Raw genomic sequence first — 12,098 nt, 5'->3', positions numbered from 1 at the left:
CTGTTGAAACCTATTGAAGAGACCTTGCGAGTGAGTCCATAGGTTGTGGGAACATTTCAATGATGGGCATGTAAAGTTATCTCCTTTGGTTCAAGAGCCTGCTGGTAATAACTGTTCCTGAACCTAGTGGCAAGGCTCTGAGGCGGCTGTACCTTCTCCTGGATGGCAGCAGCGAGAAGAGAGCATGACCTGGGTGATGGATACTGCTTTCCTACGATGCATCATGTAGATGTGCTCAATGGAGATGAGGGCTTTATTGAGGAGAAAATATTTTACACCAACCTGCATTTTGAGTTGCTTTTCCTTTTTCCGATCTCTTTCAGTTTTCTTCTCAGAAGGGGCAGCATTCCACATGTGCCCGTCTCCCGTTTCCGTGTGGTCACCGGCTGGCACAGTGCCCTCGTGTTCCTCGCCTTCGGAATCTTCTAACAGACCCTGGCACAGTTCCTTGAGGACCGTTTCCTGCAGACACATTGGGCCAATTCTAGTTAGGACTAGTACAGATTCCTACAGCAGTTCTGAGCCAGAACCCAGAGCAGATTACATTTTGCCGTATGCTTTGACATTTCGATGTAGACACAACAGATAAAGCTAATCCTTTTGGTGAATTAGGTGGGAAATATAGATCCATCTGCACCTGGCAGAGCAAACCTGTGAAACTTAATCTCTGAGGGTAGACAAGGAAAGGGCCAAACAGAATAAAAACAACAATCACTGGAGGCTGGAGGCCTGACGTCTGAATGTCTGATAGTCCGGGGGTGTGGAGGCCCAGATCCCTGTCTATCAACTCCCCCTGGTGCCCTTCCTCCTTCCCTTTCTCCCACGGTTCATCCTCCTCTCATTAGATTCTTTCCTCTCCAGCCCTTTACCTTTCCACACACTCAGGACGCTGAGTCAAGTTTTCCCTCATGTTCCCCTTAAACTTTCAAATTTTCACCCTTAACCATGAACTGTAGTTGTAGTCCCACCCAACCTCAGTGGAAAAAACGTGCTTGCATTTACCCTAACTAAACTCCTCATAGTTTTGTATACCCTATCAAATCTCCCCTCAATCTTCTACATTCCAAAGAATACAGTCCTAACCTATTCAACCTTTTCTTATAACTGGTGGACACATCAGGTCCTCCAGTCCTGGCAACATCCTTGTAAATTTTCTCTGCACTCTTTCAATCTTATTTACATCTTTACTGTAGGTTGGTGACCAAAACTGCAAGCAATACTCGAAATTAGGCCTCACCAACATCTTATACAATTTCACCATAACATAACAAGCACTTCAAAGGAATCAGAAAGTATAAAAATATATTTTTTTAAAAGTGCTTCAAATGATCACTTGTTACCCCCAGCACATCCTTAAGTGGTATTGGCTGTTAACATTTCACAGTATGTTTTAATGTACATGTGGTTAATAAATCTGAAACCACTCTCACCTTTGTTGCAAGTTCAGTTGAAGACGGTAAAGATAACTGACGATCAATTTTCTCCTCAGCCCTCAGTTTCTTAACTTCCACTTCATGAGCAGTGAGGAGCAGAGCCTGTGGGAACAAGAGGTCTTTTAGAACAGAATTAAACTGCAACAAAAATGCTATTAAGTAAATGTACTGTCCAACACTGAACTCTGTGTATTACTTATGCCCAGAGCAAGAAAAACAACAGAGTAGTCCAAGTAAACATATTCTGTCTGGGTAGCCTCCAACCTGATGGCATGAATGTCAATTTCTCCTTCTGGTAAAAACAAATTACCCCTCTCCCCTCTTCTATTCCCCTCTTCTCACCTTCCTATATCCTTCTCCTGGTGCCCTTCCTCCTTCCCTTTCTCCTATGGTCCACTCTCCTCTTTGTTCTTCTCCAGCCCTTGATCCTTCCCTCCCACCTGGCTTCTCCTATCACCATCCAGCTAACCTCCTTCCCTTCCCTCCACCATCTTATTCTGGCATCTTCCCCCTTCCTTTCCAGTCCTGAAGAAGGGTCTCAGCCCATAACATTGACTGTTTATATGTTTCCATTGATGCTGCCTGACCTGCTGAGGTCCTCCAGCATTTTGTGCGTGTTGTTTTGGATTTCCAGCATTGGAAGAATTTCTGCTGTTTATAATTAAACTTTTTTTTTGCTCTCTTTTTGCATTACTTATTTAATCAAACTTTTCAAATAAATATATTTCTGATTGTAATTTATTATTTGTTATTACACTCAGACTGCGTTTAACGTTGAGGATACATTTCTTGGACGTGGAGCAGTGTGTAAATCAGACTTATGCAGGGTCATTATAACATTACGTAAATGGATATGTGGTCTATAAAAAAAAATCAAACCCAAGTATATGACATATTATTTTATGTACACAGATACAGTAGACACTTCACCTGTGAGTCTGTTGGTGTCAATTACTGTATCTGGTGCTCCTGGTGTGGCCTCCTGTATACTGGTGAGACCCGAAATAGAGTGGGAGACCACTTCACCGAGCAGCTGTGCTCCGTCCGCCAGGAAAAGCGGGATCTCCCAGTGGCCACCCATTTTAATTTCACTTCCCATTCCAACATGTCAATCCACGGCCCCCTCTACTGTCGCGATGAGGCCACACTCAGGTTGGAGAAGCAACACTTTATATTCTGCCTGGGCAACCTCTAACCTGATGGCATGAACATCGATTTCTCAGACTTCCGGTAATGCCCCCACCTCTCCTTCCCCATTTCCCATCCCCTTTTCCCTCTCTCGCCTACCTCCCTGCTTGCCCATCACCCCCCTCTGGTGCTCCTCCCTCTTTCCTTTCTTCTATGGCCTTCTGTCCTCTCCTATTAGATTCCCCCATCTCCAGCCCTGTACCAATCAGCTTCCCAACCCTTCACCCCTCGCCTGGTTTCATCCATCACCTTCTGTTTCTCCCTCTCCTCCCCCTACCTTCTAACTCACTCATCTTTTTGGTCCGGTGCAGGTCAATGGGAGAAGGCAGTTTAAATGGTTTGGCACAGACTAGATGAGCCAAAGATTCTGTAACCATGCTGTACTTTTCCATGACTCTTATGTACTTCCATTAAAAAGCCTTGACCATTCAAGTAAATGAGAGGGCAACATTACAAAGGTCTCTAAAATTCTGTAAGGACTAGATAAGGTGGATGCTAACTGTCTTTTCCCAAGAGTGGAAGAGACCAAAGCTAGGGGTGGCATAGGTTTAGGGTGAAAGGGGTAAGATTTAAAAGGAAACTGAGGGGCAAATCCTTCCGTGCAGAAAGTGAAGAGTGCATGGAATGTGCTGCCAGAGGAAGTGGTTGAGGCAGGTACGATGGTATCATCTAATTAGCATGCTGGGTTGGAAGGTTAATTGGTCATATGGGCACAATTTGGCAGCATGGTCTCGCTGGGTTGGTAGGGTGTTACCATGCTCTATCTGCAAAACAAATAAATAATACCATAAAATAAAGACCCTTCAGTCTATCTAGCCCATGCCTACCCATTTAAACTGCCTACTCCCATCAATCCACATCAGGACCATAGATCTCCATATCTCTACTATTTATGCACCTTACAAACTTCATTTAAATATTGAAATCGAGCTCACATGCACCACTTGTACTGGCAGCTCGTTCCACACTCTCACCGCCCTCTGAGTGAAGAAGTCTCTCCTCATGTTCCCCTTAAACTTTTCCCTTTCACCCTTAACCTATGACCTCTGGTTGTAGTCTGACTTTTTAGAACAGCTTGTTGTTGAGCCCACTAGGGGATCGGCTGTACTGGATTGGGTATTGTGTAATGAACCGGAGGTGATTGGAGAGATTGAGGTGAAAGAACCCTTAGGAGGCAGTGATCATAACATGATTGAGTTCACTGTGAAATTAGAAAAAGAGAAGCCGAAATCTGATGTGTCGGTGTTTCAGTGGAGTAAAGGAAACTACAGTGGCATGAGAGGGGAACTGAGCAAAGTTGACTGGAAAGCGACACTGGTGGGAAAGACGGCAGAGCAGCAGTGGCTGGAGTTTATGCGAGAAATGAGGAATGTGCAAGACAGGTATATTCCAAAAAAGAAGAAATTTTCGAGTGGAAAAAGGATGCAACCGTGGTTGACAAGAGAAGTCAAAGCCAAAGTTAAAGCTAAGGAGAGGGCATACAAGGAAGCAAAAATTAGTGGGAAGACAGAGGATTGGGAAGTCTTTAAAACCTTACAAAAGGAAACCAAGAAGGTCATTAAGAGAGAAAAGATTAACTATGAAAGGAAACTAGCAAATAATATCAAAGAGGATACTAAAAGCTTTTTCAAGTATATAAAGAGTAAAAGACAGGTGAGAGTAGATATAGGACCGATAGAAAATGATACTGGAGAAATTGTAATGGGAGATGAGGAGATGGCAGAGGAACTGAACAAGTATTTTGCATCAGTCTTCACTGAGGAAGACAGCAGGATACCGGACACTCAAGGGTGGCAGGGAAGAGAAGTGTGCGCAGTCACAATTACGACAGACAAAGTACTCAGGAAGCTGAATAGGCTAAAGGTCGATAAATCTCCTGGACCAGATGGAATGCACCCTCGTGTTCTGAAGGAAGTAGCTGTGGAGATTGCGGAGGCATTAGCGATGATCTTTCAAAAGTCGATAGATTCTGGTATGGTTCCGGAAGACTGGAAGATTGCAAACGTCACTCCGCTATTTAAGAAGGGGGCAAGGAAACAAAAAGGAAATTATAGACCTGTTAGCTTGACATTGGTGGTTGGGAAGTTGTTGGGAGTCGATTGTCAAGGATGAGGTTACAGAATACCTGGAGGCATATGACAAGATAGGCAGAACTCAGCATGGATTCCTTAAAGGAAAATCCTGCCTGACAAACATATTACAATTTTTTGAGGAAATTACCAGTAGGCTAGACAAGGGAGATGCAGTGGATGTTGTATATTTGGATTTTCAGAAGGCCTTTGACAAGATGCCACACATGAGGCTGCTTAACAAGATAAGAGCCCATGGAATTACAGGAAAGTTACATACGTGGATAGAGCGTTGGCTGATTGGCAGGAAACAGAGAGTGGGAATAAAGGGATCCTATTCTGGTTGGCTGCCGGTTACCAGTGGTGTTCCACAGGGATCAGTGTTGGGGCCGCTTCTTTTTACATTGTACATCAACAATTTGGATTATGGAATAGGTGGCTTTGTGGCTAAGTTTGCTGACGATACGAAGATAGGTGGAGGGGCCGGTAGTGCTGAGGGAACGGAGAGTCTGCAGAGAGACTTGGATAGATTGGAAGAATGGGCAGAGAAGTGGCAAATGAAGTACAATGTTGGAAAGTGTATGGTTATGCACTTTGGCAGAAAAAATAAACGGGCAGACTATTATTTAAATGGGGAAAGAATTCAAAGTTCTGAGATGCAACGGGACTTGGGAGTCCTCGTACAGGATTCCCTTAAAGTTAACCTCCAGGTTGAGTCGGTAGTGAAGAAGGCGAATGCAATGTTGGCATTCATTTCTAGAGGAATAGAGTATAGGAGCAGGGATGTGATGTTGAGGCTCTATAAGGTGCTGGTGAGACCTCACTTGGAGTACTGTGGGCAGTTTTGGTCTCCTTATTTAAGAAAGGATGTGCTGACGTTGGAGAGGGTACAGAGAAGATTCACTAGAATGATTCCGGGAATGAGAGGGTTAACATATGAGGAACGTTTGTCCGCTCTTGGACTGTATTCCTTGGAGTTTAGAAGAATAAGGGGAGACCTCATAGAAACATTTTGAATGTTAAGAGGCATGGACAGAGTGGATGTGGCAAAGTTGTTTCCCATGATGGGGGAGTCTAGTCCGAGAGGGCATGACTTCAGGATTGAAGGGAGCCCTTTCAGAACAGAAATGTGAAAAAATTTTTTTAGTCAGAGGGTGGTGAATCTATGGAATTTGTTGCCATGGGCAGCAGTGGAGGCCAAGTCATTGGGTATATTGAAGGCAGAGATTGATAGGTATCTGAGTAGCCAGGGCATCAAAGGTTATGGTGAGAAGGTGGGGCAGCGGGACTAAATAGGATAAAATGGATCAGCTCGTGATAAAATGGCAGAGCAGACTCGACGGGCCGAATGGCCTACTTCTGCTCCTTTGCCTTATGGTCTTATAGTCCCACCTAACCTCAGTGAAATCAGCCTGCTTACATTTACCCTATCTATACCCCTCATAATTTTGTACATCTCTATTAAATATCCCCTCAATCGTCTACATTCCAAGGAATAAAGCCCGAACCTATTCAATAATTAAGGAGAGGAGAAGGTGGCAGCGTGACGCAGCTCGCAGCGGCCACTCCGGTGGTGATGTCTGTTATTTGTCTAGTAGGGTGCCGTGCACAATCCTGATTTGATAGAGACCGACGTGACAGCACAGAGAAACATCTGGTGAAACTTCTAAAATGCCTGTGTTGCTGCTGCTACTGTGTGGTCCAGAATCTCCAGAGGGGAAGGCCCCGAGTCCTCGGCTTTGCTTGTTGCTCCGCAGCTTGGGGGGGGGGGGGTCAAAGCGCTCAGCAGAGGATGATGCTCGGTGTCAAAGGGCTGTTTGGAGGCTTGAAGTTTTCAGACTGACTCAAAGTCCGCTGCGGTCGGTTGCTTCTAATGGTGCTGCATCGGCAAGTTTGCAGTGCTTGGAGGTTCATGGCAGGGATTGTTTCTCCCTTCTACCGTCTGCGTGAGATGATGAGGTTATCGGGACTTTGAGACTTTTTTTTACCGTGCCCATGGTCTGCTCTTTATCAAATTATGGTATTGCTTTGCACTGTTGTAACTATATGTTATAATTATGTGGTTTTGTCGGTTTTAGTCTTGGCTTGTCCTATGTTTCTTGTGATATCATTCTGGAGGAACATTGTATCATTTTTAAATGCATGCATTTCTAAATGACAATAAATGAGGACTGAGTGTCCTCATAATCTAAATCTAAAATCTTTCCTTATAACTCAGGTCCTCCAATCCCAGCAACATCCTTGTAAATTTTCTCTGTACTCTTTCAATCTTGTTTATATCTTTCCTGTAGTTAAGTGACCAAAACTGCACACAATACTCCAAATTAGGCCTCACCATTGTCTTCTACAACTTTAACATAACATCCCATCTCCAGTACTCAATACTTTGATTTATGAAGGTCAATGTGGCAAAAGCTTTCTTTACAACCCTACCCGTGTAGCAACATTCAACAAATTATGGACCTGTATCCCCAGATCCCTTTGTTCTACCACACTCCTCAATGCTCCACTGTTCACTGTGTAAGACCTACCCTGGTTGGCATACCAAAGTGCAAAACCTAACACTTGTCTGTATTAAATTCCATCTGCCATTTCTCAGCCCATTTTTCCAGCTGATGCAGATCCCTCTCCAAGCCATGATAGCCTCTGCCCGTGTGCAGGAATATTTTTTCCAGGCAACAGACATAGTCTTCCATGTCACTGTAAGCTGTGTTGCCAGGACACAACACAGCCTTTCATCAGCATACCTGATGAGCTTCAAATGTTGGGTTGTACGAACCGCCTGGGGCAATCACTTCTATCGCAGACACTTGCGAGGGTCTCTGGTTCAGTTTCTCTGGGCGCTGTGTAAGAGAAAGAACAAAAATTAAAGGAGTTTGTATCCTGTGAGGCAACAAAAAAAAAATCATATTTATTCATATCCAGACTGAAAACATTTCAAGATATGAAAAAAACACTCTGCTCACTGCAGAAGAAAGAACTGTGACTAGATAACTGTCCTACCTCAGTGTAAAAGACAGTGTATAAAAGCAAGGATGTAATGTTGAGGCTTTATAAAGCACTATGCTCACTTGGAGTATTGTGAGCAGTCTTGTACCCCTTATCTAAGAAAGGATGTGCTGACATTGGAGAGATACAAAGTAAATGGCAGGATACTTGGTAGTGTGGAGGAGCAGAGGGATCTGGGGGTACATGTCCATAGATCCCTGCAAGTTGCCTCACAGGTGGATGGGGTAGTTAAGAAAGCTTATGGGGTGTTAGCTTTCATAAGTCGAGGGATAGAGTTTAAGAGTGGCGATGTGAAACTCTATAGAAAGGATGTGGAAGCATTGGAAAGGGTACAGAGGAGATTTACCAGGATGCTGCCTGGTTTAGAGAGTATGAATTATGATCAGAGATTAAGGGAGCTAGGGCTTTACTCTTTGGAGAGAAGGAGGATGAGAGGAGACATGATAGAGGTGTACAAGATAATAAGAGAATAGATAGAGTGGATAGCCAGCGCCTCTTCCCCAGGGCACCACTGCTTAAAGTAAGGGGTGGGAAGTTCAAGGGGGATATTAGAGAAAGGTTTTTTACTCAGAGAGTGGTTGGTGCGTGGAATGCACTGCCTGAGTCAGTGGTGGAGGCAGATACACTCGTGAATTTTGAGAGACTACTAGACAGGTATATGGAGGAATTTAAGGTGGGGGGTTATATGGGAGGCAGGGTTTGAGGGTCGGCACAACTCTGTGGGCTGAAGGGCCTGTAATGTGCTGTACTATTCTATGTTCTACGTTCTATGATTCAGAGGAGGTTCACAAGAATGATTACAGGAATGAAAGGGTTATCATATGAGGAGCGAATGACGTCTCCTGTACGTACTTGAATTTCCTAAGGAAAAAAGGCTGAGTTCACTCAACCTATTCTCATAAGGCATGCTCCCCAATCGAAGGGAGCTCCTCTGCACCCTTTCTATGGTTTCCACATCCTTCCTGTGGTGAGGTGACCAGAACTGAGCACAGTACTCCAAGTGGGGTCTGACCAGCGTCCTATATAGCTGCAACATTACCTCTCAGCTCTTAAACTCAGTCCCACGATTGCTGAAGACCAATACACCATATGCTTTCTTAACCACAGAGTGAACCTGCACAGCAGCTTTCAGTGTCCGATGGACTCGAACCCCAAGATCTATGAGATAATGTTGCAGCTCTATAAAACCCTGGTTAGACCACACTTGGAATATGGTGTTCAGTTCTGGTTGCCTTATTATAGCAAGGATGTAGCAGTTTCAGAGAGCGTGTAGAGAAGATGTACCACAATGTTGCTTGGATTAGAGAGCTTGTCTTATGAGGATAGGCTGAGCAAGCTGGGACTTTTCTCTTTGGAGCGAGAAGATGAGGGATGACTCGATAGAGGTGTACAAGAGGCACAGATTGAATGGAGAGCCAGGGACCTACCTTCCCCCAGGGTGGAATTGGCTAACAGCAGGGAGCATAATTTTAAGGTGATTGGAGGAAAGTATGGGGGTAGGGAATGTCAGAGTTAAGTTTTTTTGCACAGAGCTGTGGGTGTGTGGAACGTGCTGTAGGGGATTGAGGCAAATACAATAGGTTCATTTAAGACTCTTAGATCGGCATATGGATGATAGGATAATGGAGGCCTACAGAGGAGGGAAGGGTTAGATTGACCTTCTGTCTGAGGCCTCCAATGGTCAGAGTTGACCCAGCTACCTAGCTACCTGGGCAGTACAATATGGACAGCAAGCTGTTGCCCATGAAGCAAGCTCCCCCTCTCCACACATCTGATGAACCCGAAGGCACAGCAGAAACTAATTTAGTTTGGTACCAACAGCATCACAGGAGCTGCCAGTCAGCATTAAACTCAATGTAGAACTGCCTTACGAGATGTCAGCTCCAGATTTTTCCTTCAAAGCTTACTCCCAAAGCCTTCCCCATGAGTGGGTATAGCCGCAGGATAGTGAAGGTTTGAGATCAGAGTTTTCCTTCTCCAAGATGAGCTGCTAACCATGGCTGACGAGCCCCATCTGCCCAAAGCAACTGGTTTTAAGGTGCCAGTAACCTGCCTTTGCCCCTTCTCCTGTCAGTAGAAACGGTTCCATCGGGCTTAGTAGCTCAGCCACACATGAAGGCCAGGAGCTAGACTTTGTTGTTATAGCCGGGGGTGGTAATGGGACAAGCTCCCACTACCTATTAAGTGCTCCCAATGGCATGCACTAGATTGACCTTGGGGTAAGTTAATATCAGCACAATATCATGAGCCAAAGGACCTGTACAGGGTTGCAATATTCGAAGTTCTACAATTGATGAAAAATGGAGGGTTATGTAGAACAGTGGTCCCCAACCACCGGGCCGTAAAGCATGTGCTACCAGGCCACAAGGAAATGATATGATTTGGCGATATGAAACGACACGAGTCAGCTGCACCTTTCCTCATTCCCTGTCACGCACTGTTTGACTTGAACATAGGGTTGCCAACTGTCCCGTATTTCCCCCGCTAAGGTACAGTGTTCCTATGAAACCGTTCGTGCCGAAATGGCGTAAAGCGAAGAAGCAATTACCATTAATTTATATGGGAAAAATCTTTGAGCATTCCCAGACCCAAAAAATAACCTACCAAATCATACCAAATAACACATAAAACCTAAGATAACACTAACATATAGCAAAAGCAGGAATGATATGATAAATACACAGCCTATATAAAGTAGGAATAATGTATGTACAGTGTAGTTCGGGAAGATTAAGCCAAAACCGATTTGTAGAAAAAAAATCGGCACGTCACGTATGCGCACGTCACGCATGCACACATAGGTGCCCATGCAAGGCTTCATGGTCATGGAAGTCTTTCACAGAGTAAACACAAGTGTCCCATATTTGACTGCTACTTTTGTCCCTTATTTGGGAGCGAGAAAGTTGGCAACCCTACTTGAACACCCCCTCCCCAGTCCGCAAGAATATTGTCAATATTAAACTGATCCGCGGTCCCTGATGTAGAAGAGAAGGGTTAAAAGGTCAGCACAAATCGTGAGCTGAAGGGCCTATATGGTGCTGTGAAGTTCCATGTTCTAATCCTGCCGACTGCACTGGAGGCAGGAAATAGATTGGAAGGATAGGACCTCCAACTGAATGACTGACTTGCTCTTTACAGAGTGACAGAGGCAGCAGGTGCTCCTGTCACTACAGTAGAAACTTAGTCCATTAAAACAGCTTTCGTGACTCTTTCACACACTTGCCTTTTGCCTTTTCCGCTTGGTCTGTTCCAGGAACCATTCCTCCTTGCCTTCAAGCTCTTTGTCAAGGGGACCTCAAAAGACATAAGTAAACACAGCTGAGTGAAGCTACTTGCAATGATATAAAAAATACACAAAAAATCAACCATAAAGAAAAACAGTAAATGCTGGGAAAAAGACCATAAGACATAGGAGCAGAATTAGGCCATCAAGCCCGCTCCGCCATTCTATCATGGCTGATTTATTATCCCTCTCAAGCCCATTTTCCTGCCTTCTCTCCTTAACCTTTGACACTCCTACTAATCAAGAACCTATCAATCTCTGCTTTAAATATACCCAATGAACTGGCCTCCACTACCATTTGTGGCAATGAATTCCACAGACGCAGCACCATCTTTGTTCTCATTGAATGCCCCTCCAGTCTGAGGCCATGCTCTCTGGTCCTACACTCCCCTACTATAGGAAACATCCTCACCGCATCCACTCTACCATGGTCTTTCAATATTCGATAGGTTTCAATGAGATGCCCTCCACCCCTCAACCGGAGATGTCTACAAAGCACCGGCCCGGTCTGTAAACTGCCGTGAGATGTTCTCATTGCATCAGCCAAACACAAGACAATGTGGGTTATGTTAACCTGCCTAGATCAAGCCAGGCAACACCAAGTTATTATGACTGAGATCAAGGAAGCTTCCAAACCAGGTGGATTCTGATACTTAGCACAAACTTTGGAGAGCGCGGTAGCATAATGGTATTTCAGTGCCAGTTTCAATTCCACTGACTGTAAGGCATTTGTACCCCTTGAGAGTGTGGGTTTCCTCCCGCATTCTAGCTCACTGGGTTGGGGAAGGCCTGTTACAGTACTTTATCTCAAAGTCCTACCCTATGTCCCCGTCACTGAGAGGTGGAAATGGGTACGGTCGGCTTACAGGGCTCTGGTGAAGCTGTACAGGCCAATCCCCTGTACAGTGGAAACAACGGATTGCAGAAACATTGTTCAACGCCAACCATACCATGAACTTTGGACGATGGAGGTGGAAGGTTATCAATGGCCTATGCTCCAGTTGGAGCTCAGGGCCCCAAGAACCTCTTTAAAAAAAAATTAAAAACCTTACTGATATACTGAAGATGCGGAACTTTGTCATTTTAGGGACAACTTCTTCCCCTCTGCTATCAAAA

General features: G+C 44.7%; 1 protein-coding gene across 1 annotated transcript in view; it reads right to left on the bottom strand.

Moving 5' to 3' along the window:
- Positions 1-12,098, bottom strand: part of nop53 (NOP53 ribosome biogenesis factor) — a 43,740-nt gene that overhangs the window by 15,907 nt on the left and 15,735 nt on the right. The window contains exons 5-8 of the mRNA XM_072274429.1: positions 10,923-10,993; positions 7,438-7,533; positions 1,431-1,535; positions 283-462 (exon numbers count right to left, since the gene is read on the bottom strand). Coding sequence (XP_072130530.1) covers positions 283-462; positions 1,431-1,535; positions 7,438-7,533; positions 10,923-10,993 — 452 coding nt within the window. The remainder of the gene's footprint in view (positions 1-282; positions 463-1,430; positions 1,536-7,437; positions 7,534-10,922; positions 10,994-12,098) is intronic.

The sequence above is a fragment of the Mobula birostris genome, chromosome 12, assembly GCF_030028105.1.
Source record: "Mobula birostris isolate sMobBir1 chromosome 12, sMobBir1.hap1, whole genome shotgun sequence".
NCBI lineage: Eukaryota > Metazoa > Chordata > Chondrichthyes > Myliobatiformes > Myliobatidae > Mobula > Mobula birostris.
Note: the sequence above shows the minus strand (reverse complement) of the source record. Positions and strands in the feature narration are given on the sequence as shown.